At 41.7% G+C, this 27,095-nt stretch overlaps 4 protein-coding genes across 4 annotated transcripts; 1 reads left to right on the forward strand and 3 right to left on the reverse strand.

Annotated features, from left to right (window-relative positions):
• Window positions 1-4,953: 4,953 nt before the first annotated feature.
• Window positions 4,954-13,717, reverse strand: surf4 (surfeit 4). Its single transcript, XM_018732997.2, has 6 exons — window positions 13,480-13,717; window positions 7,827-8,013; window positions 6,453-6,529; window positions 6,317-6,360; window positions 5,956-6,142; window positions 4,954-5,407 (listed from the first exon to the last, which is right to left on the reverse strand). The coding sequence occupies exons 1-6, from the start codon at window positions 13,525-13,527 to the stop codon at window positions 5,141-5,143; spliced, it is 810 nt and encodes a 269-aa protein (XP_018588513.1). The 5' UTR covers window positions 13,528-13,717; the 3' UTR covers window positions 4,954-5,140.
• A 1,529-nt stretch (window positions 13,718-15,246) lies between these two features.
• Window positions 15,247-19,349, reverse strand: LOC108922619 (uncharacterized). Its single transcript, XM_018732843.2, has 2 exons — window positions 19,033-19,349; window positions 15,247-17,755 (listed from the first exon to the last, which is right to left on the reverse strand). Exon 2 carries the CDS (start codon window positions 17,658-17,660, stop codon window positions 15,864-15,866), a length of 1,797 nt encoding a protein of 598 aa, XP_018588359.1. The 5' UTR covers window positions 17,661-17,755; window positions 19,033-19,349; the 3' UTR covers window positions 15,247-15,863.
• A 67-nt stretch (window positions 19,350-19,416) lies between these two features.
• Window positions 19,417-23,365, reverse strand: surf2 (surfeit 2). The gene is made up of 6 exons (XM_029253027.1): window positions 23,192-23,365; window positions 22,785-22,936; window positions 21,414-21,517; window positions 21,120-21,302; window positions 20,290-20,435; window positions 19,417-19,526 (listed from the first exon to the last, which is right to left on the reverse strand). The coding sequence occupies exons 1-6, from the start codon at window positions 23,264-23,266 to the stop codon at window positions 19,440-19,442; spliced, it is 747 nt and encodes a 248-aa protein (XP_029108860.1). The 5' UTR covers window positions 23,267-23,365; the 3' UTR covers window positions 19,417-19,439.
• A 1,223-nt stretch (window positions 23,366-24,588) lies between these two features.
• Window positions 24,589-26,719, forward strand: bbln (bublin coiled coil protein). The gene is made up of 2 exons (XM_018732857.1): window positions 24,589-24,977; window positions 25,259-26,719. The coding sequence occupies exons 1-2, from the start codon at window positions 24,905-24,907 to the stop codon at window positions 25,480-25,482; spliced, it is 297 nt and encodes a 98-aa protein (XP_018588373.1). The 5' UTR covers window positions 24,589-24,904; the 3' UTR covers window positions 25,483-26,719.
• Window positions 26,720-27,095: the final 376 nt, after the last annotated feature.

Raw genomic sequence — 27,095 nt, forward strand, 5'->3', positions numbered from 1 at the left:
TCCATGTCTAATATTTTCATGTTAATTCTTTATAAACACAACATTGATTTAGGGTTTTAAGCACAATAAATTCTACGTTTGTCTTCCTATAATTGATTGCAATGAAAAGTATGATAAACAGCTAAATTGCTGTTTGAGTCAGAAATGCTGACATGACAGTTTTTTTTAATGTCTGATGATCAGACCGCAGTTTCCCGTTTAGTCATGTTATATTTTCAGGACATTAAACAGTGAGGTTGAATGTGCTGAAAAGTATTGTAAAGCCACATACCTGTGTCAAGTTATATTACTTTTTATGTACTTTAGCAGAAATAATTTCATAACATTTGTGAGAGATGAAGAGCGTTTTTCAATAAACGATGTGAGGATGCAAACCTAGTCCGTTGAGGCAAGGATTGAAAACTGCAAATCTAAGTATGGTTTTTATCTGCTATGGGTGAAAAAAAAAATCAATACCTTTCAAAGTGTGTGAAAAATTATCTGCCCCATCCTGATTTCTTCTGTTTTTACGCATATCTCATACTAACTTTTAGATCTTCAAACGAAATACAATATAAAACAAAGGCAACCTGAGTAACACAGAATGCAGTTTTGAATTTATATTTTTTATTGAAGCAAAAAAAAAAAAAGTTATCCAACACCTATCACCCATGTTGAAAACTGATTGCCCCCTTAAAATTAAAATCTAGTTGCGCCACCTTTAGCAGCAATAACTCCAACTAAATGGTTCCGATAACAAGATCAGTCTTTCACAGCACTGTGGTGGAATTTTGTGCCACTCTTTTTTACAGAACTGCATTAGTTCAGCCACATTGGAGGGTTTTCGAGCATGAACTGCCTGTTTAAGGTCCTGCCATAGCATCCCAACTGGGTTAAAGTCTGGACGTTGACTAGGCCACTCCAAAACTTTTATTTTGCTTTTTTGAGCCGTTCAGAGGTAGACTTACTCCTATGTTTGGATCATTGTCTTGCTACACAATCCAGTTATCCTTGAGTTTCAACTGGTGGACTGAAGACTGGACCTTCTTCTTTAGGATTTTCTGGTAGTGAGTAGAATTCATATTTCCCTCATTTACTACAAGTTGCTCAGGCCCTGAAGCAGCAAAGCATCCCCACACCATCACACTGCCACCACCATGCTTGACCATAGCTATGATGTTCTTTTTGTGGAATTCAGTGTTTGGTTTACACCAGATGTAATAGGACTCCTGTCTTCCAAACAGTTCCACTTTCAACTGATCAGTCCACAGAACACACACACACACACACACACACACACACACACACACACACACACACACACTTTCCAAACCGCTTGTCCCATATGGGGTCACAGGGAACCGGAGCCTACCCGGCAACTCAGCGCATAAGGCCGGAGGGGGAGGGGACACACCCAGGACAGGACGCCAGTCCACCGCAAGGCACCCCAAGCAGGACTTGAACCGCAGACCCACCAGAGAGGAGGACCTGGTCCAACCCACTGTGCCACCGCGCCCCCAGTCCACAGAACATTCTCCCAAAATGTTTGAGCATTGTCAAGGTGTGTTTTGGCAAAATTCAGACAAGGCTTCATGTTCTTCTGAGTTAGCAGTGGTTTTCTCCTCGCCACTCTCCCATGGATGCCATTTTTGCCCAGTGTCTTTCTGACAGTGGAGTCATGAACAGTGACCTTTATTGATGCAAGAGAGGCCTGTAGTTCCTTCGATGTTGTCCTTGGCTCTTTTGTGACTTCCTGGATGATTCGTCACTGTGCTCTTGGTGGAATTTTGGAATGTCGGCCACTTCTGGGAAGGTTTAGGAGATAATGGCTCTCACTGTAGTTCTTTGGAGTCCCAGAGCCTTTGAAATAACTTTGTAACTCTTCCCAGGCTGATGTATTTCAATCACCTGATTCATCATCAATTCTGGAATTTCTTTCAACTTCGGCATAGTGTTTACTGGGTAAGACTTTTTAACCAGCTTCATGCTGCTAAAAAAGTTCCATTTAAGTGTTGATTTGATTGGACAAGGCTGGCAGTAATCAGGCCTGGTTGCATCTAGACCAGCTGAACCCCATTATGAATGCAGTTACATAAATTTGGGAAAATCTGCTATGGAGGCAAGTACATTTTCACACAGGCCCAGTTGGTATTAGATAACTTTTTTGCTTCAATCAATAACATCATCACTTAAAAACTGTATTTTGTGTTTACTCAGGTTGCCTTTGTTTTAATTTCTGAAACAATTTATTATGAGATATACAGAAAATCAGAAGAAACCAGGATGGGGGAATATACTTTTTCATAGCAACATCTTCAGTTGATTATCCATTATAAAATGTGAACAGAAGAAGGTGACTGATAAATAAAATTGCACCTAAACATCTTGCCTCACTCGACCTCCAGCAATGAATATTTACATTTAAATACTAATACATTACATTAATTCATTTACATATTAATATCAGCCTTCAGGTAGTGCTGCAGCAGTGGGGAAGTTCTGTTTTTATTTTGCCACTTAAAAGATGTACCTTTTCACAACTTGAAACTGTTTGCACATTTAATACTTTTAGATTTCTTAATTTGACATCCAGATATTCTCAAATTTGCAGGAGCAATACTTTTCATTTAGATATGACAAGGAATAACAGATCAATAGATTACTCTAGTTACGAGCCCACTTCTAAAGTCAGTGGTGCAGAAAATTTTACAAATGAATACATGAATCCTTGATCATTTTGATGCATCACTGAAGAACAAGAGTTCTATATTATGCAAAAATCATTCCTGTATTACCTTCAGCTGAGAATAGGTGGCCCTGTTGGACTGGGGTGGGGGTCTTGCCAGAATAACCACCCCGGAAGGAGGTAGATAGAAACCAGACTGCTGGATGACAGCACTATTTGTGATTGGATTGAAGATTACACCTTGAACCCTGGAGTCACACATCCACTATATGTAAAGACAAAAATTATAATGTACTGTAAAAGTGTAAACGGAACATTTACATTATGTTCAATAGCACTATTACTGTCTGCTTAGAAATCCGTTTCACTGCTGTGCCATTTTCCCCCCCAAACAGAACAGTTTGCACAGGACAATCTTTGCTCTTTTCAGAGGCTGCTTTGCACACAGTATGAGCTTTGAATTTGAGAATATAAAAATGACACATTCAGTTCCGTGGCATTTGGTTGCAATGAGAACAGAACAGGCTGACTGAGCAATTTCTAACATAAAGCTCTTAAGAAGTATTGGCCTATTAAAAATAGATGGAAAATTCACCCAAAATCACGATTGCTAATATTGTCATTTCTGAAAGATCCAGGCTTGTTGCACCTGTAATGCTGAACTAAGAGGTCTTGAGTTTTCCCACTAAGACAGAGGTTTTTCCAACCTGTCACCATGGCTAGCTGCAGGTATAGCACATTTTACAGTCGACACTTTGCAATCGAAGGACCTGTGTTCCAAATCCTGTTCCTGCTGTACTACCCTTGAAAAAGGTACTTACCCTAAAATGAACCAGCAAAAATTGCCTAACTAGGTGAAAAACTCAGTAACTCACTAAAGAACCAAGCAATGTAAGTTTCTTTGGAGCTCCAGCTGAATAAATAATCTAAAAAAAAAAAAAAAAAAAAAACAGTTGAAATAATGCAACTGATGCATACAAGTTTATAACTCTAAAGTTTAAAATTGTTATTCCTAATTAAGAACTTCCTTTAGTTAAATTTATATGAAATACTTCAGTTCAGATTTGAAATAAATCATTCTGTAATCCAGCACTTGATAAATCCAAAGATAAATGGCAGTTGCCGCACTGAGTGCTGTGAGAAAGTATCCCAGAATACATCATTAGAGGACAGTTCTAGAAGAAAATGCCTCATATTAGCTAATTACTGCATTAGGAAACAGAGAAAGAAAAGGAGCCCACGTAAAGATATAAGGACCAGCAAACACACTCATTACGATGCCATTTTTTAATTCTTTGATTTCCAAAAAAAGCAATATAAACCTCTGAATCAATACACAAGTATCTTTTCTTTTCCAAGTTCTTACACAGAGCAAAAACACTGAGCAACAGAAATTTCAAAGAGGGCAACAGATTATCCGTACTGTTCTGCCACGTTATAGAATATGGTGATTTCACCCATTGTAAACTCTCCGAACTTGCCAAAATTAAGCAAAGAGCAGTTCATTGGTGAAGTACACACTTCTCAAATTCAGTATGTACTCACAAAAAGCTACATTTGTGTAAACTTTAAAAAAAAAAAAAAAAAAAAAATTAAAAATTAAGAAAAAATTGTCTTGAAGATCAGTGACATTTTGTGAAATCTCGTTTCCAACTGAGAAGCAGACTGCACTCAGTCCCATTTCACCTGCGGCTCCTCAGCCTCTGCTGGCATGTTGGCTTGTGCCTGTAACTATGGAAATAGCAACAACAAGCTGGAACCCCAAAAAAAGGCATGAAGTGATGTGTTCAGTGTCTGAAGAACCAACATATATGGGGAAACAGCTTTGTGGATGTTAATTCTCCAATAACTACTATCAGACTGTTCCAAGCTACCCCCCACCCAGGATTTCCACTCTGAATCAAGGACAAGAATGAGCAACTCCTCATTTACAAAGGGCCTGCATTTCAGTTGTGACAACTGCACAAACAAATATGTATTTGCACTCCCTGATATGACACAGAAAGAAGTTGCTACTGTGTATTGCAGAGTAAGCATGCAGGTGCCCTTTCAATTTTGCCACTTGCATTCTGTGGGAAGGGGGCAAGGGGGCGCTAGCATCACGATTGAAACCTGAACGCCTACATTTAGAGAAACTGCAGTATCAACAAGTGATTTAATACATCAGCTACTTCCTTGGTGCATCAGTGATGGGGAGATGTGCATACACATACATTATGTGTGTGTATATATTACGTATATACACACTCACACATACACACATTCCATGTAGCTGTTTTTTTTTTTTTAAAAAAAAAGGTTGAAGCCATCTTGTTAGAATAAAAACAAAAGTAAACTGATGAGACTGCCTAAAGGAACAAGTTCAAAGATGAGCGGGTGAGAAACTGAACAAGTACTGCAGCTGTGGTCATTAATGCTGAGTGGAGTCTGGGGGGGAGGGTCATTTGTCCCCTTGAGTAGGTAGGGCATCCTGGCTCACCACTCCTTCTTCTTCTCATCCATGGAGACACCTCCCGGCCCCAGCGCTACCACAAGCAGCAGCCCCCCTATCACTGACATGGTCTGGAAGAAATCGTACTTGAGGAAGTCATGCATGGGCTTGTACGCTGGGACTGTCCAGAAGGCATTGAAGTAGACGTTGATGGCAAAGAGCCACACGACCAACGTGAGGGCTGCCAGCTTGGTCTTAAAACCAATAGCCACCAGGATGATGAGGGCTGTGCCCACCATGTTCTGCAGGATCTGGGGGTGAAGTGGCACTCAGGTCAGAAGTAATAAGGAACTAAAATGAGCATTTCCTTAGAAGAAGTATTATTCTTTATATGCTGAACTTCTTGTTCATATAAAAAACATTTAATGGTTTTAAGATGCATAAACTTTTATAAATAAACCAATGTGCTGGTAATCCTAAAACAGTAGCCTATATTGATACACAAACACACCTGGGACCAGAGGCTTGTTCATAGCTCAATTTTTGTTTGTAAATTCACTTTTACCAGTATGTTAAATAAATAAATCCTTACTAATTCACATGTCTTGATTTATTAACTGGTTAGGTCCTGTAAAATCCTTGCACAAAGCTATAACAAAAGAAAACTGAAGCTTAAGTTTTTATGAACCTTTTAAAGATTACTAAAAATACACTGTCTTTGCAAACTCCTGTTCAGTGCTGACATCCCACAATATCCAATATATAATAATTTTCCTCATCCTATTACTGATTAGTGACACTCAGGATCACCAGGTTGTACTCATTGTAGAAATGATCTGAATTAAGGCTTAGGACTTACAGAGAAAAAGCTGGCATCCAAGTGCAGCAAGGTCATGAACATGAGCACCAGCAGCACACGTCCCCCCAACTGCATGTACTGTTTGGGTGAACTCTCGCCCATAGACGGCACCCCTGCGAACATGCTCTTCCCCTCAGAGCGTGACTCTGCCAACAGGAGCAGCAGCCCACCACCCAGGGCCATGTTCCTGGTTGAACAGGGAGGGAGAAGATGGAGACATTGTGATGCAAAGAGGGATAAACTTACATACAATTCACTAAAAAACGTCATTAAATAAACCTAAAATTAACTGCAATATCAGTGCTCATCTCTACATCTGACAACCTTAATGAAAACAAGTTACAAGAAGAATAAGACTTACCTCATCAAAAACTTAAGGTCCCATAAGATGCTGTAGGCGACAGTCTGGAAAAAAGTGGAGTCGTTAATCTTGCAGCATGTTCTCTATTATAATCAAAAGGTTTAAAGATCCAAGCAACTTCTAGCTGTGGGCTCACCTGTAGCGCTATAATTCCAAACAGACCAAAGCAAGCATGCTGTACAAAGTTCCTGCTGAGGACAAGAACACAGCCACCTGGAAAGAAAATTGGGGAAGTGGGGGCAAAAGAGATCAGCCTGTTATCCTTGCAGACGTCAGAAAATCAAGACAACCACTGTCACAGAGGGAGCTCTAGGCATTAACCTGCTCCAAAAACATTCACTTCCACGAGTGGGTTTTCTCTGCACAGCAAGGATAAAAACTTGAGTACAGAAAAAGTCTAACTGCAACAATACAGTTGGTCCTCAGTTTACAAACTTTTGAGAAACTCAAAAATACAACTTAGGCTGGCATACCAATTCAAATTGCATGTCAAAGCATCACCACAGACAGTGATTAAAAATACTAAGAACTGCTTAAAGTTTTTCCCAAAAGAGTAGAGCAGGTGGAAGGGATGCAAAGAGAAGGTGAACAAGACAGATATGATCCTATGCTTTCTACATCTACCAGTTTTGAGCTGTCAGTAAGCACCACGTTTCCGCCATCTCTCACATTCATCCCCCGAGTTGATACCCGGTTGCCCGTTCTTCAAGGTTAATAACATGCAACGTACACTTTAATTTCTTATAATTGTTCTTTTATTTCTAATGTTTACATTCGGTATTAGTGAATTTGGTGCAATCTGAGAGGCAAAAAGTACAGAGCAGCTGCCGGTGAGTATCAACATTCTGGTGTAGCTCTTTATTGTGCTTTCTTATTTACATCATGTCACCGGACCTTCAGCCAGGGGACTATGAACGTACAGACACACACAGTCCCCCCCCAGTGCCGTCCATGATGTGCTGAAAGAGAGACAGTCCACTGTCAATGCCACCTTACTTTGGCTCCCACCCCATGAAGTTGTAGGGGTTGCTGACAGTTACCTTGCATTTATTCGTTTGGCAGATGCTTTTCTCCAAATCAGTGTAACATTCTATAAACAAAATAGTTTCACCAAAAGCCAGATACACAGATGCAGGTATCTGTCAAAGTACCGTCACTTTGTCCTACGCAATTGTTTCTCCTAGCAAATAGCAGCATACAGGATTGGTGACAAGCTCCTGGCTTGCACATTGGACTTATGAGCTTTGTGTAATAAACCAACTCTCAGTCTCAATTAAGTTGGTAAGCTGTGGAATGACTCATGAAAAATGTACACCACAGATCTGTGGGCAATTTCTTTTGCTTGTCCTTGTAAGAGTTTTTGGCAGTTTCCCCATTGCCAGCTTTGTAAATTCTGATAAATGAGAATTTTCACAGCTTGTTAATAAGTGATGGAGAATTCATCCACAAATGTCCCCCATCTGGCCCCACCCCCGTCTGACCCCATCCATCTGGACTGACCCCACCTCACCAAGCTGCCCTAGGAGATTCAGAAGCACGAAGCAAGTTGCCAGGAAGTAGCCGCATCCCCAGGTGGCCTCGATGTACTCCTTCTGCTCGTTCCATTGGAACCACATGCGGATGCCATCCTCCAGGAAAGTGCTGATCAGGCACAGGCGTGCCAAGTGAGGCAGATACTGCTTGGTCACTCGCAGGAACTGCAGGAGTAATGTCACAGGGTTAGAAAGATTCAAACAGGTATTCCAGAAAGGCATTCAGCTCTTACTTACATTTACATTATTTATTTAGCTGACACTTCTCTCCAACTGAGCTCACAATGTTAATCTATCTACTTATTTACCTAATTTATTTACCTAGTTATTTGCCTACAGCTCTTACTTTTGAAACAGGCCTTGCAAAAAAAAAAAAAGAGGCTGGCTAAAAGCTTTACACCTGTTGTTCATTTAATGGGGTTAATTCATTTTGTAAAATCACGTTAGGTTGAGAAGTAAAAGCCTATTGCTCTCTCCCAATACAACCTACACAAGTGTTTCATACAGGCTGTTACAGAATAAAATACATGCAGGAAATAAAGTGACCATCTAGTTGTCAAACATGCTGCTGTACTGAATCATAGGCCCAGTGTATCGGAAAAAAGAATATACTGTATATTCATAAGGACACATTTTTGGAAGCTTTTGTACTGGTATTTCCATTGTACAGGACCTGTTATATGACTGGTGAAGTTGAAAATACTAAAAAATCAAGTTTGTTGAAATGCATATAGGCACACCTAAATTTTACTTTAAAAAACTCCAATTATGTAGTTAAATGAAAAAAGTGTGTGTAGTTATTCTATTTCCACAATAAATCATTTGATTTAATAAACTATTTCCTTAAATGAATTCAGCAGCCTCTCAGTCCATGGAGGTTATTAATGATTAGAGAGAGGCGGAGGAAACCTGAAGCAAACCTGGAGACATTTAGAACCAGGGTGTAACACCTACACTTAGAGATCATTAGATCAGATTATATTCATTTAACTAAGCAGAACCCACTTCTATTGAGTATTGCCAAAACAAGCTAGAATTAATAGCATTTTAAATCAAAATCATGTAGACTTTGTCAAACTTCAGAATCCAATATGCTTCAAAGCCATTTGTGGGTGATTTATGCATTTCTTTGTCCACAGCATCATCGGGTTGCTGGGAAACTAACCAAAAAGAGCAATTTCTGGAAATTACCCATCTCCACCAAGGTCCTCATTCCAGATACACAAAAGCTGCCATGTGTATCTCCAGAAGACTGGTGTACATAATCAATAGAAATTCAGTGCCAAAGATCAATAATTTGCATCACCTGGTTCATGTACATCATTGACAAAAGAACTGATAAGATGTCAATTTGGTCTGAAGAAACCAGATGAAAATAGGCTGAAGCAGGGATCACAAAGGCACCCTAGGCAGCACGTGGAATACTGATTAGAGCTCATGCTTCGCAATGGGAAGAGCACAGGTTTGAAACCCTTGTCCTACTGTGGTACCCCCCGAGAAGGTATTAAACTGCTCCAGAAAGAAAATTACACAGCTAACAATTTAAATAATGTTAACACAGAAACCCAAGTGTATAAGATACTTTGGAAAAAAGCTTTGCCTATATGAATACATAAATATACCAAGAAGGACCTTTTATGATCAAAGAAGAATAGTTTCCAAACCAAACACAGCAAACCTACACTTTCTTTGCAACAAGAGAGTAAACTTTAAGATCTGTTGCACAGACCTGCAGAATATGACGGCTAAAGGTGACAACGGACAAGGTACGTGACAGGCCAAGCTGCTTCTCTCTCGTTTCTAGCTGTCTCACTTAAGCAGCAGAGCCTGGAGCACTGAAATGGACTGTTGCTAGGATACACACGAGTCACTGTCCACACCAGGGCTCTTTCATAACCACTTCTTGCACCATAAAAGAAGCCATCTTTGTAGGCCATAAATGCTCTTGTGGCCTGACATTTATTACTTAAAAGCCTCACAGATTAATTGGCCCACCAAAAAAAATGGATGTTACAAAACAGCTGAAGCAATGATCACTGGTGAATAGCAACTGAGCTAAAAACACCTTCAGAGCGCGCACACATTACCCTTTAAAGGCAAACACCTCCATCACCTTAGAAATAGGTCACTTTTTCAACTTTCCTCATTGTGAGCACTCAACTGGACTGAGAGCAGCACTTCTGGTAACAGATTAGACAATTGTACCTTTCACATTTCCATATCACAACCCACAAAACCAATCAAGATCAAAAAGTATCAAATCTGACCCATCTCAACAGAATGACATTATCTGGAATCAGCTGTATCCTCAGTTCAAATTCCATGCTGCATTTTGAACAATGCTTGTATAATTTTAAAGCAACATTTTACCACCTTTGTCCAAAGGGAATTACAATGCAAGATACAGTACACCAAGCTACCTAAAACTATCTTCTTAAACATAAAGCAGGGCAATGTAACAAACTCATTCACTCACACACATTATGGGCAATTCAAAGTAGGCAACCTTTCTTGAAAAGGACCAGACAGCCAACAGTTGCTGGTCGTTTAATTGTGACAGAAACCCACACAAACATGAGGACAACAAATATACAAACTATACGACACTGATCTGGGTTTGAACCCATGTAAAACTCAAAGCCTAGCCAGGGGTTGTGAGACACCAGTGCTATCCACTATTGCACCCTGCTGCCCTATATAGTGTGTAAATGTTATACTCCTTCAAATCAGAGAGATCAGTGCCTGCCTCTATGTGGGTCAAGGACACATTCTGTAGAGGGGTGTTTGGTTGGGTGGGTTTGGGTAGCCTGTTAATCAGAGATCAGAAAACGTTGACCACGTAGTACTTTCATGTATTTAATATAAACTACACCACTGCACTGCCAAAAAAGATTTTGGTAAATACCAAGCCAAAAATGTACCTTTGAGTAACACCTTGTTATACGTTAAGTGCGTAGGTCTCTTCTTTATAATCTGGGTTGATTTTAAGGATCAAGTTACTCAAGACTGAAATCGCAAAAATAATAATAATCTCAGGCCCACAATACTATAATACTAGATAAAAGTCAAGCCTGTCTGACCCTGTGGTCCCAGCCTAAGCTCCTCCTGCCAAACCATCCACATCAGCACAGCCAAAACTCGGCAGCCAATCACAGTTCAACAAGTCCCAAATGAATGGAAAGCCTGGGAACCAATCAGAATGGACCTCAGCTGCTCTCAGTATGCAATTACCATGGGGACAAGGTAGCATAAACCACTACTGGTTTAGTAATAGTTTATACATGTGGATGGTGCCATTCATTGCTCAAATCAAGCTACAAGCCTGAGCACAGAGCTCAGCCATTATGACATGTGCAGCTTAACATTTTCAGTTATTTCTATGTAATGCTTTTCACTCCTTTCTCCTTAAAAAAACATTCTCTCAGGATGCCCCTTAAGTGACTTTGGAATAACTAGTTACTGCTACTCTGTAAAAAATGCATATAAACACACTGAACAGTTCAAAAACTAATATAACATCATTAAGTAAAAATGATTTCTCCTACATATAAAAAATTGTACAACATATAAAAAAACATTTCTCCTCTCTGAAATTATGCGAGGCAAATGGTACTGACAGGACATGCAAAAAGAAAGCGATTCAAAAGTCATACATACCTTTCTCAACTGGAAACTTACTGCAATGATTCCAACGATACTGAAATTTGCAGATTGCAGGTGGTGCTTATTGTTATGATTTGTTGTCCACTTACAGCCTGCCTCATTTGTTTCCAGCCCAAGTACCATACAAAGAATGTACTTGAAAAACAAACAGTGTCTCATATTACTTGACCTTTGTGAAATCCCTTGATTTTGTGTCTGTCGACACAAATGAAACACTACAGCCAGTGGGGAAAAATCTAGCACAGCAATTGCCAAAGAATACCTCAGGCACCACATTTCAGTAGTAATACATTTACTTTGTCTAAAAGAACAGAAGGAGAACAAAGGGCCCAGAAGTGGTTAAGAACTCAACCTGAATGTTTCTGGTTTAAATCTTAGGACAGGCTTTTCAAAGAGCGAGGCACTTACCCTGAAATGCTTCTGTAAAATATTCAAAACATATAGAGTTAAACTTTGATCTGGAAGAAATGTCTGGATACATGTGTCAGCTAAGTGACAAGAGAGTAAAGGTAATAAGACAGTACTTATAAAACAGGCTGTAGGCACAATGTCACACACTGATCGCAGTGCAGCTCAGGAGGACTGAAATAACCTGAACTACTGGGCGGCTGAGCCCTCTCCCCATATAGAACAGGGAAATCCAAGAGGACTCACATTACATCCGCAGAGCAACAGACAGTGACCAAACACACACAACTGCCCTTGTGTATGCAGGTACATACGTAGTGTATTCGAACATTATTTTTTGTTACTTCTGAAAACACGTTAACGTAGAATATGCTTTAACCGAGGAACTTGTGCACCAAGTGTGACTAAATCACAGCTCCATCACTGAGTTTCTGCTGAGGATACCGCTGTATGGGGCAGCTGGTAGAGTCCGGGTCTTCGAGATGTCATCTGAATATTATTTGTTCAAATTCCCACTCCTGCTGCAGTACCCTTCATCAACGTACTTAACCTGAACTGCTCCTGTGAATTAGCCTGCTGTATAAATGTGTAAATAATGGGTATGTCACCTCTGTAAAAAGTGTCAAAACAGATAACGTACAGAGAGGAATTCCGACCGAGCAGTCATGCCACGGCTCTAAAAATCCACTCTTTTCCATAAGTCTCAAAACATGTGGGAACGACATTATTTCACAATCAGATTAGATTTTGCAACAAGGCTGAGCAACAAAGACAGAAACAATGTAGTAAGTCCTGCATTAGTGACTCCACAGCACCAGCGAGACTTTGTAAACAGCCTGCTAAAACAGTACATTTATTACCTGATGCTTTTCTCCAAAGCGACTTACAACGTTAGGTTACGATTAATACAAATTAATTATTTATCCATTTGTACAGCTGGGAAATTTTACTGGAGCAAGGGTAAGTACCTTGCTCAAGGGTACTACATCTGAGGTGGGAATCAAACCTGCTCCCTGCTTTGGATCCAACAAGGCAAGGCAGCCGCTCATCACTACTATGAGCTGTCCCCAGTAACATATCCTTTTACGTTTGCATAGTATGCTATACATAGTATGAAAAGATGAATAAAACTGTTTTCTCCTAAACCTCACCTGTCACTCAAACTGAGCTCAGTCAATCCGGTACCATGGACTTTACACTGAACACATGGTCATGTTCCACTAATACGAAGAAAAAAGGCAGTAAAATTAAATAAACCCACATTCAAAGGAAGGAATCTGGAATGGGGCCAAGAGAGAACTGAGGAGAAACTGCTGCTTACGAGGAGACGCGCTGCCTGTACGTATTTAAAAAAAAATATTGAATAATAGCGAGTCATTTTGTTACCGCGTTTTAGCCCGACCGTTAGTGAATGTAGCAGAGGTGCTTTTGCCTCAGAATTCCTACACGAGGTTCTCCATTATTCGGACACCCGGACTCCGGAGCGGTGCTCCCCGATTTAAGAAGAAAGATTTCGGTGGCCAAAAAGTGGAGAAGAAGGACTCCCCGACCGCCGCGTACCTGGTCGGCCACGTCCTCGGCGGTGCTCATCAGGTCCTCTTGGGCCATATCTGTGCTCCGCGTCCCGCTCTTGTCCCACTCTGTCCTGCCCGCTTCCGTTCACTGTCTCCCCGTCTCTGTGCCTCGCGCTCGCTCACGCTCCTCGCTCTTCTCTCCCGCCTCAGCTGGCGCGCGGTCGCCGGAGCCGCCGGACCCCTATGTGCAGGAAAGGACGCTTCCGTCCCACAATGCACCGCGCGCCCTCTCGCAGTGCTGCTGCTGCTACAGCCGCGGCTCGAGAGGCCGCCGCGTGCCACGTGTGCCGCGCCGCCAACCGCGGGGGGAAGGGGGTGTAGTATGCGCTTTCTATCGCTAATAGTGATAAAAATAACCAAACGTGAAGCTTTATAATGTCAATGAGTATTTTTCTTCTTAGACCGCGAGAAAAAATTTGGCCGCACTTTTTAAAAATGCGTTTTCCAGTTTGGTTTTGCCAGGGCTCAGTTCCCTTTGAGGAAGAACGAAGGAGAGCTGGATATTGCTGTTATACAAAGTTATAGTACATTTAAACATGTTTGCATGTATTCATACACAGCTGAGTTTAAGTGCCATGCAGAAAACTCATTTCAGATCCATCCATCAATGATAACCACTCCAGTGCAGGGTCACCGTGGTCCAGAGCCTATTCTGCAGACAGCATGAGGCAGTGTACACCCTGGACAGGACACCAGTCCATCTCAGGACACACACACTCATTCACTCACTCACATACATCTTTGGACTCTCGGAGGAAACTGAAGGAAGGCAGGGTGATGTTGATCCTTTTCTTTTTACAACCCCAACATTTCTTTTGTACCACACCGGAGGGATGTGACCCAACCCCACATCACTGGTAGAACTGTGGACTCTCCAGCGTTTTACCAAAGGGTTGCTGGTTCAAGACAATAACACTGAGCAAAATCACTGTGGGAATAGGTATTAAATACCACTTGAAGTTATAATGTACATTAAACTCGAGAAACCGATTCCATGAGAGCTTAAGTTAGTGTCAATAGCTGTATTTATGTTGGAACAGGATCACTGTCTAATAACCACTATACCACTTACTGTACAATTTGGTAATGCGTAGTTACCAAAGACTTAAAGCCATGCTATTGCATAGCAGTTATATAAATCAGTTTTCCATATTTAGTGTTTACACGTACTAAATTGGAACTAACTTACTCTTTAACGCACAACATATTAACTGTATTTTTAAAATCTTTTGATAAAAATCCTTAACTTGAAAATATGCTCATTTAGTCCAAATTCACTATGTTCCAGTCATGTACCTCCGACTGTCCACCTTATTTAGAATGGTCGAAACCACATTCAACAACACCCTGGGCTCTGATTGTGGGTTTGCAATATCAACTTTCCTTCAGGTTCCTTTTTAGAAAGGTTAGGTATTATGGCTCTAACTCAGTTCCTGTATGGGCATTTTCCAAAAAAAAAAAAAATGTAGTGCTTCACACACAGAATTAACTAATTATACAAAATTAACTAATGTATAAAAATGCTGACTCAAAGCTCAGAACATGGGGTAATTTTCTCTTTCAGCAGTCCTTAACTTTTCCAAATTACACAGTGTTTTTTGCTCCAGTGCTGAACACAATACTCCCAAAATCGTGTGAATCACAGCAGTGAGTCTCATTGTAAAGTCAAGCACTAAAACTTTAGATCAAAGAACAGGACTGACTGATTACTTAAACCATCAATTTTCTTAATTTATTAAACATGGTCCATAAGTCAGAAATGTTGCATGAAGGCAACATTGATATATTCAATTTGAGTGCCTCCATTGTTTGTCTATGGCAGCCAGACACCATATACCATATATACATGTAAGAGCTTAAACTGGAAAACGAAATGGAATCGGATGCTGCTGAAAAAATGAAACCGTATTTCACTTGTAACAGTGTCTTCCAGCAATGAGTCAACTGATATTTTTTTGCATCTTCTTTAAAATTAAATACCCAATATTCCTGGCAATCGTTATATTAACAACAAAAGTATTTGTTTCCCTTCTAAACAGCAGTTTGTATGAACAGTGAGATCACATGGGACCAGTGTCTTTGGAAACCAGTAGTTCACTATTAACTTAGCAAATGTACACATAAATATTATAAGATTGTAAAATATTTATCTAATAATCCAATCAACAAATTACACACAAGAAAACTCAACATTGCACATCTGAGTTTACAAAAAAGGCAAGAAGACGCTTCAGAAATGATGCACAGAAGCAATTCATGCATCGGAGGTTTCTTAAATAGCACGCGTGCGTCGCAACTGTCATTCACTTCTCTGTGCGCAGTGTTAGCCGTACCAAAAAACGGAAACGGATTACGATCTGTCTGCAGCGTTCATGATACTTCCTGTTTGCAACCAGAAGTAGTTCCTGTGCTGGCTTCCATAGTCTGGCGGACAACGTAGGGCAGGTCTGCCACGGTGGCTTTAAGGGAGTCTGTGTAGTTGGTCGTGGCCATCCAGACCTGGCGCCGGATGGCCACAGACCCGGCCATGACCCTGCCAGAGAGCTCTGCCTGGTGTGAGGACAGCTGGAAGGAGAACCGGCTTATGAGCCGGAGCTCTTTTAGGATGGCTGTCAGTCGCTGAGCTGGCCGGTCCTCGGCTGCCTCCTCCAGCAGCCGCTGCTGGTACTCAGACAAGTACCGCAGGTAGTTGGCTGTCCTGACCAACATGCCTGCTGTCTGGTACATCCTCTCCGCTTGGGTCTCGGTGAACCTCCAGTGCTTGCTTGGTAGGGGCACCATTGCGTTTTCCGTTGGCTCCACGGCCTGGAAGATGGCGGACATGAAGCGGCTGACCTGAGGCATGCGATCGTAAGCTGGGGCCTGGCGTTCGTTCAGCCGGTACATCTTGCAGAACAGCTCCCTGAAGGGCCGGGAGCTCGCGGGGTTGGACCATGTGCTCTGAACCAAGTTCTCAAACTCTGGCACCATGCTGGGACCTGGAGAGGAGGAGCTTGTCTGTGTGTTGGGGAAACTGATGCCCAAGTATTTGGCTGCCCGGGAAATGAGGCCCTGGAGCTCTGCAGCAACCAGTATGTCCTGTCCAGAGACAGAGTCCTCAGGCAGAAGGGAGGTGTCTTCCCCCTCGCTGGCTTCCTCGGCTTTCCAGCCAGCTCTTATGAGGGAAGGCTCCTCCTCCTTCTTCACCATGGCAACCAGAGGGATCCTGACGGCTGGCCTATCCTCGGGTGGACCACACCAATCTACATGCTCCACCTCCGGCTCCTCCTCTTGAGAGGACGTGGATGCTGGAGCGGCTGCGGAAAGTGAGGCCTGGTCTGAGGAGGATGCAGCGGGGACCACCGAAGACATCTCTGCCGCCCTCCTCTCCAAGGCCTCGACGCGCTTCTCCATCAAGGCCCACTGGGTGTCTAGCTTCTGCTGCACCATCTCCAGAAGCTTCCTGTCCTTGGCTGAGGTATGGGATACTCGCTGTGACCTCTTCTCCCGAGGAGAAGTGCAGGGGGAGCTCGAAGAGCTCCAGCAGGATGAACCGGATGAGGAGTAGGAAGAAGAGGTATGAAAGCGTCTACACTGGTGCCGGTGACTATGTTTCGAGCACTTGGAGCACCGTGAGTAACATGCAGAGGAATGCCTCCTCTTAGACCGATGGGTCACTGTGTGGGAACTGGACTGACCCAGAGTGTGGTTTGGATCGCAGGACTGTTCAACGGCCAATGGAGTCAAAAGCGCTCCTTTTGTGATGCTGGGGTTCAATTCTGCCTGAGCAGGTGGGGGGGAGAGGATGGTTAGCATCACAGGGAGGACAGAGGGTTGTGCTGATGTTGCAGCGAAAGCGGTTGGTAAGGGTGGGACAGGGACCGAGTCCATTGTGGCTTTTGGAATGCTGACGGGAGCCGGGGCTGTCGCGAGCTTAGAACCTGCTTGGGCAGCCTCTGTCTTTCTTTGCTGGCTCTCCCGGTGCAGCACCTCCTGTACTTTGGTGAGGCGATTGATGCAGGTGCTCCAGTCCATGGCAGCGCAGTGCGGGCACTTGCCGTACTCCAGCACGGCTTCTTTTGCATGCTGGATGCCCAGGCAGTGCAAGCAGCGATCGTGGGTGTCCTTGGAGGGAATCTTGTGCTTATGGCAGGGGCACCACGTGAACTTCTGAGAGGAACTCGCCATGACCGACAGTGAGTCCGTGTCCCACGGTGCGTAGGTACAGGACCGTGGTCCTACGGAGTCTACAAGTTGCAATGTTCAAAAGCAAACTGTATGTCCTATAATAAAGTAGAAAAAGCATTAACATTTAGCAAACATCTTGCAGAGAGAATATTCTAACAAAGCTAACAATTTTAAAAGTCTATCCAAAAGCATTCATCTGGCATCATTTCAAATGGCTTACTTTATGAGACTGCAGCAAGACCGCTAAAACAATCAACTTAGATTCTCTGGAATCGGTGGCACGCACTGGCACAAAACCAGCAGACCAGCATCTTAGAGTCTCTGACCTTGATGGCAATCTATTATTAATTATGATTATGACTATTATTATTTCACTTAGCTAACACTTTTCTCCAAAGGTTTACTGTGAATTGTATGGCACTCTTGAGGCCTGCTAAATGAATAAATGTAAGTGGCTTACAATTTTAGGTTTGCGCTCCAAGTTGCTTACTGTTAATTTACCAGTTATACACCTAGATACTATATAGCACAGGGAGGGATTCAAAGCCAGGTCCTCTGATCACTAGGCAACAGCTGTAAGGACCATTCTGGAATTATTGCAAATGTACTTTTATTTTGAAACAACACCAAAAATGTAAAGTGTGACATATTCAGAGATGTTTAACATTATTGGGAGGAATGCTGATGTGTAATGTGAACGTTGTGAGTTCAGATTGCTCTCATCTCTATTGGCGTAGTACCCTGATCCAGGCAGTTTCTCTGAATCGCTCAAATAAATAGTGCAGTGCCGGAAGTAGTCACTCTACATTAAAAATGGCTAATCATGCAACACAGTAATAATAATTATTAAATTGACAAGTCCAGCCTGCTATTGAGTATCACTGCCATCCAAGGTAATTTCCAGTGATAGATTGATAATCAACTTATTAATGATTTGCCTATTTATTCAGCGGGATAATTGATCAAAGGTACGAGAAAGGGGTAGAGGTTTGGATGTACAGGTTGCAATGCGACACATGTAACCACTACGCCATCTGCTGACCAAACAGTGCCAATTCACTGGTAGTAATTATTTCCCACCGATAATAAAAGGCACTTCGATCGAAGCTAAAACTACTAGCAGCCACCACAACCAAGATCAAGATGCAACCATCTCGGCAAATTACAACAGTGGCGACTATCGGCACATTTTATTGCGTTTAATTTTTAAAAAAGAAATATCAGCGAACCGCTCAAATATACGGTTGTTGACATTATTCGCCACAGACTGAGACAGTCAGCGAGTCAGTGCTGTGTAGTTCGCTCAGTCCTGCCTCTCCTAACGATTCACCAGCGCTTCTACCAAACCCGGAATGGAAACATAAGAATTTACCTTTAACGCTGGGATTTGCAGAAGAGAATTCCCCCAAAAAACCAAGTTCAGGTCCACTTGCATCCCCGCCTGCTGTCCTCTACCGTTGCTCTACCTTCCCTAACTACCCCACCGCCTCAACCACTACGCACCGGAAGCAAGCGAACCAGTAGCGGAAGTGACGTAGGAAAAGACTTCCGTCTTATGAATGCTCAAGCGGTTGAAAAAAAAAAAAAAAAAAGAGGTGTTCGCCCTATAAAGCTCGACACACACATTTAAAGCGGAACTTTTATCCCCCTTTACAAAACACGCCTTTTACCCATTTTATTTAGTGCTCATACTGCTTTAAACTGAAAATACAAACTCTGTAGCAGCACATTTATATAAAAAAAAAAAAACACCCCAGACACTTAGAAATACAGAATGCTTTATTTCCCATTTTTCACTCTTCCTTTGCTGAAGCCATTTTTCTTATGGCGACTCTTGAATTTTTTCTTAAAGCCTGCAGGCTGGTCCTGAGGAAGGGAACACAAATACATGGTTTTCCAGCAGAAGAAGAAAGTTGAAAACAGAGGGAGACTAACTTAGAGGTTTCTGACAGTTAATAGTCTCCACTGCAATGTAGATGGCTGGTGATTTTCTGATCATATGCTGAGAACATTAAGACAAGACAAGTAAAACAGTTCTAGGCTATGAAACTTAACAGGCAACCTTATGTTGTACCAATGATGGTGCAGAGTCTATTGCACAAATAGCTCTGGTGAATCCCATTGAGTCCCACGATGCAGACTCAACAGGTTTGAAAATTCTTTAATTCCTGAATCAATCAGGCTGCTCAACCAAGACAGCAGCTACACTCAGGCAAGTGCAATCTAGTCCAGTCCAATCCTTCAACTGTTTTGTCAGAGGAATACCTTTAAATGCATACATTTTAAAATAAAGTGTGCTTTTGGGTGCAGAAATTGTATTTGTGGATAATCCTGCCCCCCCCCCCCCAAGTATTACCAATCATGCAAGTGTTGAGTTTTACAGGACTTTCCAGATAAGGTGACACCCCATTTCCTAAGTAGTAATGACATCTTTCTGAAATGACAACAGAGCTCACTCACTAACCCAGGGCCACCACTACACAATCCACAACTCTGGATTTAAGCCTTAAGATAAACCACAAAACAGTGATTTGAGTATACAATCTAGATCCAGCAAAAGGAGAATTTCAATATTTGTACTATGGACCTCTCCCTCCCCAGCTTAAATTTAAACAAAAGAGAAGCCAACCTTCTTCCGCTTCTGTGTGACTTGTCTGTCCACCTCCATCTGGGTGGCTTTCTCCTGCTCCTCATCGTTGTCAGTCTGAAAGTCATCACTCCCGTCTGCCTCCATTACCTCTGCCTCGCTTGGTTTCTTTAACGCGAACATGGAAGCTGCAGATGAGGATAGTACAGCAGGATGGGAGTCACTCAAAAGTAAACGGAAGTTTCACTGACATGTTCCAAGCACTGTGTTAAAGCAACTGTATCTGGGGTGATGAGCTGATTGAGGCATAAAAGGGCATAGCTGTTGGACCCACCACTTTACAGTCAGAAGACCCAGGTTAATAATCCTACCCTGGCTACAGTATCATTAAGGTACTACCCCTAAATGAAAAAAAATTAGAAGTGTATAAATGGGTAAATCATTTTACAAAGCTCAGTACAGTTAAACATTGAACAAAGGCATCAGATATATGAATATATGTAAATATAAATGGAAATCTATGAACACTCGTGTCAATTGTAACCAGTAGTTCTGTACTGATTTAATTTTCAAAAGCAACAGGATAACAGCAATTTCCACAAGAGAAACAGAGCTTCTTGCAGTGCAAGTTGCACAAAGCCTCAGGTAGATGTCAGCTGGATGGGGGGGTACCCAAACTGAAATACTCAAATATCCATCTGTACACATGGGTCAAAGTTTGAGTTGCTTTTCATTAAAATGTGGAATAAAGTGCAAAATAAGAGCACAATATTAAACTAAATATTAAACTTCTTTTATACACTTAAGCATGCACATGCCTCTTTAGATGTATGATCACATCTGCATAATGCACACATGAGAGCGGTACCCACATGGATAAAGGTCGCTCATGCTGTCTCCTGAGTCGCTGTTCTCGCCCTCACTGGAGCTTGGTGCCCAGAACTCGTTTCCTCTCTTGGGTCTCATCCCCTTGTCCTCTCCTCCACTGTTCCTGGGCTTCTTTTGTTTGAGCCTCGCCGGAACAAACACAGTACCCTGTTCCTCACATTCTTTATCTGGGAGGGATGAAGCAAACAAGGCACAGTTAGTCTTTTAACTAGAGGGTGGAAAATCTGCTTTCTCAGCAGCTTATCCTGAGGTGTCAATTCAGTGTACTGCATACTGACATTTTTGCAGGGCTCGCTGATAACGTTTCCCGTTGACGTGTCGCAGAACATGGTGCGGCAGGCGGTTGATGTGCCGGAGCGTAAGCTTGCAGAACAGCTGGTTTCTGGGGAGAAGTCAGACAGAGTTGTGATCATACCAAAATCAGACACAGAAAGGAAACGCATATAGAGATGCAGGAGCCTTAACACTGGCTCTTCAGCTTGTGAGCACAGTTGGGACCAGAAGTCCATCCAAAATTCCAATTGTCTGCAGATCAAGTTATGCTTTACTAAACCTTACATGAAGTCCCTTGATTTATTTGCCGGGTAGGTTATGTAAAAAATTCAGATAAGCTATAACACCGTGACCTTGATCAAGACAAGCATTTATTGAAAACGGATAGACAAATATAATAAATAAAATTCAGTCTTTATTTGTATTAAAACTAAAGATTAATGGAATGAACAGCCATTTCCACAACCAATCTCAATGAATGACCAATTGATCCCATTAACATATACAATGTTTATTAGCTTCTGGTCACTTTCCACTTATGTACACAATTAAAAGGTTAGAAATACAGATGCTACTTGATTTAGTTACATATACACTGACATACTTTATATACAACTCATGACAAACTTCTCTCAACAAATTCCTATGCAATATTGATTGACAGATTCATCTCAAAGTGCTAGGGCAACCGGAAGCGTAGTGGTTACAGCTGCCAGATTTGGGCTCAAGCGTCCTAAGTTGGATTCCACCTCCTGCTCAAGTGGAGCTGACAGTCAAGATAAATTACACTGTTATATAAAAGGGTCAATCACTGTAGGGAACTCTGGAGCAAAGCCATCAGCTAAAGGAAAGAATGTAAGTGCACAGACTGGGGTGGCACAGTGGCACAGCAAGTAGTACTGCCATCTCACAGTGCCTGGGTGGTGCAAGAGGACATGGGTTCAATCTGTGCTCAGTCTGTGTGGAGTTTGCATGTTCTCCCCGTGTCTACGTGGGTTTCCCCCGGGTGCTCTGGTGTCCTCCCACACTCCAAAGACATGCTGTTCAGGTTCCCCCATAATGTGTGAGTGACACATAGAGAGTGTGTTCCACTGATGTATGGATGAGTGACCTAGGGTAAGCAGTGTATCTAGCAATGTAAGTCACCACGGTAAATAAGGTGTGTGGGCTGGTAACACTACATAGTATCCATTGGAAATCGCTTTGGAGAAAAGCGTCTGCTAAGTGAATAAATGTAAATGTGCAGTGTTCCTCATACGGAGATTGATCACAAATGTTCAGGAACCCCAGACACAAGCTCTAAGCACCTTGGATCTGAATTAAGCCTTAGCCTAGGTGGCCCTACAGTTTTGGGACAAGAAAAACAAGCCACTCACGGCTGCTTGGTGCTGGGCACCACGTGGGGCTCAAACTGGCTGTAGTCGAACTCTGCGATGGAGCTCAATCTCTGGTATTTCTTCCCAGCTGTGAAGATCTTCAGCTCAGCCAGGTTCAGGGGCAACTCGTGGCCGTTCAGGGCGCACTTAACCTGGGATGCAACGAATTTACGTTACGAAATGATAAATACACACAACTACGGCTTACAAATGAGAAACAGAAGTACACGCATGATTATATAATCACCAAAACATTTAATAATAATAAAACAGAACGGGTTGTTGTCACGCGTGACTCACCGTGCCAGCAAAATTTTAAATTCTTCTGACACACAGCCAAATCAATATCTAAGTGAGAGACACTCGTAATTTCGCCGGCATATCTGAAATGTCACGAGCTTACTAACCTTCTTAGCCTCCGTGAGCTGCAGGAAGGGATGCTCCTGGAGGAACGCCTTCACCTCCGATGGAATCTCCTCCATGGTTCCAGTCCGCGCGCTGCTCCTGACGCCTCGAGCTTCGTGTTTATCCGTGATCCACCAACCACCACATGGCGGAGTGAGGCGGAAGTCCCTCTTCTTCTCTGGTGTCGTAAGACAGGTATCCGTTCTGCGACTTATATACAGTTGCGCCATCTGCTGTTCGGAGTAATAAATAAAAATAATAAGTCTTTAAAATTCATCAAAAATGTATCAATATTTCTAAAATTAAAAATCCTAATCATCACCGCCGTTAAACAGTTTTAAACGTGCATATTATTCTTAATGTCATACGTTACACTTATTCAGGAAATAAAATTTCTTCTCAAGAACTTCCAATATCGTCCCGTCCCATGGGAGAAAGTTTGGCTGTTGTTGACTCACAAATATTTCTTAACCAACAAGGTTAGGGAAATCTCTTTCAGGATTATACACAAATTCTATCCTGTCAAGCATTTTCTTAGAAAATTCAAGGATGGGATTGATGTAAATTGTTCTTTTTGTAGCCTTCGCCCAGAGACGGTGCCTCACCTCTTTTTGGCACTGCCGTTATACCAAACACAGCTATGGAGAGATGTCTCAAAATTTCTTATTGATAAATTGTGTAAGGATTTTACTTTGTATTATGAATGTGTACTGTTTGGGTTCTTCCGTTTTGATAAGCACACAGAGAAACAGGCTTATATCATTAATTTATTAATCATTTTGGCTAAATATCATATACACAGGTCAAAATTTGCTAATAAAAAGCCTATATTTTCAGTTTTTCTTAAAGAAGTTAAGCAGTGCATTGACACTATCAAGGAATGTGATAAAAAGAAGGCTATTAAGACTGTTTCTTATTGTGATATTTTTAAGGTCTTGATGTATATTTGGTTATTGGATGGATTGTTTTATAATTTCCGTTTTTTTTTTTTTTTAAAAAAAATTCCCCCTGGCTAGGTTGACTATTCTGAATTAATGTTCTGGTATTGTGTGTGATTTGTTTAATAATAATAAAATAAAAAATAATAAAAAAAGAACTTCCAATATCGAATCCTTTTTAAAGCGATGTTTACACGCTAGCCCCAAATGAACGGCTGTAAATATGCCTCAATGAAACGCCCTATTTATGGCGTTTTTGTTTAAATAAACAAATTTAAAAAAAAAACTGCATTATTAAAAGTTGTCTAAGAGGAATTTATGCTTCATAAAGGTATGACCACTTTTCTGATAACTATTCACCACGAACACGGATTCATTTTTTTCAAGGCATTGTAATAGACAGCCCAGCGGCCCGTGTCAGCTTATCGCTGATGTCACGCTGTCGCGTGACTTCCGCCAAGACTTGGCAAGAGCGGTAACGTAACTGTCACGGGCTTCAGATTCGCGAATTTGTTCGTTTGTTCAGTGGTGGGAGGTATATATGGTTTTGTGAGTGTCCGCAAAGTTCAGGAGAAGAAACGGTGGATGAAAACATCCCGGTATCTACTGGGAAGCCGTTCCTGTGGCTATTTGTTATAGTGTATCCTCAACTCTAAGTAAAACAGATGCTCCGGACGGAGTCCGCTGCCGAATCGAATGACAAGTCGGAATAGCTAGCAGTAGTTCTGGACATAAACAAAAGGTGTCTAAGTTAGTCAATCAAACAATTCAGTCATCATGTCTGGACCCAACGGAGATCCCAACATATCACTTGACGGGGATGTGGATGAAGACGAGCTCAATGAAGAAGGTAATAATATAAGCAAGGAATTTGCAGTTCCTTAACTAAGCGTGTACGTGTAGTAATTTCCTTAGTTGTTAGAAGTCCACTTCATTTCAGAGTAATCAACCTTCTCGATTCGTGCATCATTTCATTGTAGGGTTTGTACAATTGCTTGTGGGGGTGACATTGCAGTACATGGTTCCTGTTGTCAAATGTTGTGTTTTTGTTACATTAAATGTAACATTTGTTTAAATCCTGTGTGACATCGGCATCTCTAACTCATCAGTTGTGCCCCTCTCTCTATATAGAGTATGCAGCCATAAACTCGATGCTCGACCAGATCAGCTCGTGCCTCGACGACTTGGAGGAGCGCAACGATGTGCTGAACGGCAAGCTGCACGAGCTGCTGGAGTCCAATCGGCAGGCGAGGAAGGAGTTCCGGGAGCAGCTGAGCGGCTCTCCTTCAGGAGAGCAGGAGATGCCTGGTGTTCGTGACTCTTCGCCTCCTGAAGGAGAACAGGGAGGAAAGTGAGGATGGCTGCAACTTGAGAATGAAATTCAGGCCCAACTTGTCAACACACCTGTAGTGATTTGCTATCATCAGCTGTCTGTGTGGGAACCTGGGGAATGGTGGTTTTGGGGCATATTCCAGCAATGAAAAAGGCTCTCTGAAACTGTACAATGCAGTATAGAATATACTCTTAGGTTCTGATTTGTCTTGAACTCAATCAGGTTCCTGTAGACATGGTTCCTGCAGTGTCCAAGCTGAGCCAAACACTTCAGATGACTCCAGCAGATTAGCATTTTATAAGGAAGAAAATAAAATGTTTTTGGTGGGTCTCGTTTCCTCTTCTGAATTGTTGTAACGTAGTAATGGCACCAAATGTTTAAGTATACTACCTAAGTAGTGATGTAAACATTGGCATCCTACAGTTATGTTATTTCCAAACTCCACAAACACTTGTCTTTTTTGTGTGTAAAAGTGCAATATACTAGATCCAGTCCAATAATGCATTCCAGTTTGAAGAGCAATAGACATTAATGACCATCAGATTTCTTATTTATATTGGTAACCAGTATGCTGGGAATTCTTGTAGCATTGTATTGTAAAAGAGTACTATTGGTAATAAAATATTGCTACCTGAAAAGTACCATGTTTATAATGAGTAAATTGAGTCAGTCAACATGTCTTCCAGCTAGCTACCCAATATTTTAATCTACATATATACTATATATAAAACAAATTCTCCAAAATATGGAGTGTAAGAAACAAAAAATGAAAATGTTATAAAACTACAGATCAGTGCTGATGCTACTCTGTGCAATTCTGTTTGACTTGACTTTAAGATGAGTTGATGTGAGATTTTAGAGGAAGTTGTTTTTGCTGTTGCTGTACTTGTACGTATTAGAATAACCAGCTGTGGACCATGACAGCTCGGAAGTTCCTTAGTTCCAGGCACACTTCCTTCTTGGGAACAATAACATGTGACTTTTTTTTTCTTAAATAAATCATCTAGTGTTGAACTGAGAAGATCATGTGAAATGAATCAGCTGCACACTTTTTCAGTGCCATTGGTACTCTAACTGTAGAACACTTTAATTTTACTCTTCTTACATAAAGATATCAGTGGTCTGAATCACAGTGGCTGATCATTTTGCTATCACTACAGACCTGATTGTCTGAACCGCCTAAAAGCTGTGATCTCAGATTCTTGAATGGAAACGACAGATACACCCACTAACATTAACGGACTTGAGCTGGTAGCACAGCCTGCAGAAGAACCAAGTGACTGAGACCAGGAATTTGGAGCCAGACAGAGGTGATAATCTGTAAAGATACGAAGGTGGGGAGCCCCAGCAATGAATGATGATGATGGAGGACACACTCTTGAAACTCTGATACATTTATAATGGTATGATGGTGTGCCTGTGTGAGTTCCAATTAATAAAATCCATAATCCTTTCCCTAAACATTTAGAATCAGAATGAGTTTTATTGGCTGGAATGCTGATGCACACAAGGAATTTGCTGTGGTTCTAGGTGCCTCCGGTATTTACAGACAAACAGCTGACACAGAATTACAGAATAAATAACATATTTATAGAGTATACAAACATGAGAGTATAAATGGCATAAATACTAAAA

This window comes from Scleropages formosus, chromosome 6 (assembly GCF_900964775.1).
Source record: "Scleropages formosus chromosome 6, fSclFor1.1, whole genome shotgun sequence".
Lineage (NCBI taxonomy): Eukaryota > Metazoa > Chordata > Actinopteri > Osteoglossiformes > Osteoglossidae > Scleropages > Scleropages formosus.

Coding starts and splice junctions, on each gene's coding strand:
- surf4 (XM_018732997.2), bottom strand. CDS start 13,527: ATGGCCCAAGAGGACCTGATGAGCACCGCCGAGGACGTGGCCGACCAG. Junction 8,014..13,479: donor CCGAGGACGTGGCCGACCAG/GTACGCGGCGGT, acceptor TTACTCCTGCAG/TTCCTGCGAGTGACCAAGCA. Junction 5,408..5,955: donor TGGATGCCAGCTTTTTCTCT/GTAAGTCCTAAG, acceptor CTTCACCCCCAG/ATCCTGCAGAACATGGTGGG.
- LOC108922619 (XM_018732843.2), bottom strand. CDS start 17,660: ATGGCGAGTTCCTCTCAGAAGTTCACGTGGTGCCCCTGCCATAAGCAC.
- surf2 (XM_029253027.1), bottom strand. CDS start 23,266: ATGGAGGAGATTCCATCGGAGGTGAAGGCGTTCCTCCAGGAGCATCCC. Junction 21,303..21,413: donor TCAGCGAGCCCTGCAAAAAT/GTCAGTATGCAG, acceptor CATCCCTCCCAG/ATAAAGAATGTGAGGAACAG. Junction 20,436..21,119: donor CATGAGCGACCTTTATCCAT/GTGGGTACCGCT, acceptor CCTCATCTGCAG/CTTCCATGTTCGCGTTAAAG.
- bbln (XM_018732857.1), top strand. CDS start 24,905: ATGTCTGGACCCAACGGAGATCCCAACATATCACTTGACGGGGATGTG. Junction 24,978..25,258: donor AGACGAGCTCAATGAAGAAG/GTAATAATATAA, acceptor CTCTCTATATAG/AGTATGCAGCCATAAACTCG.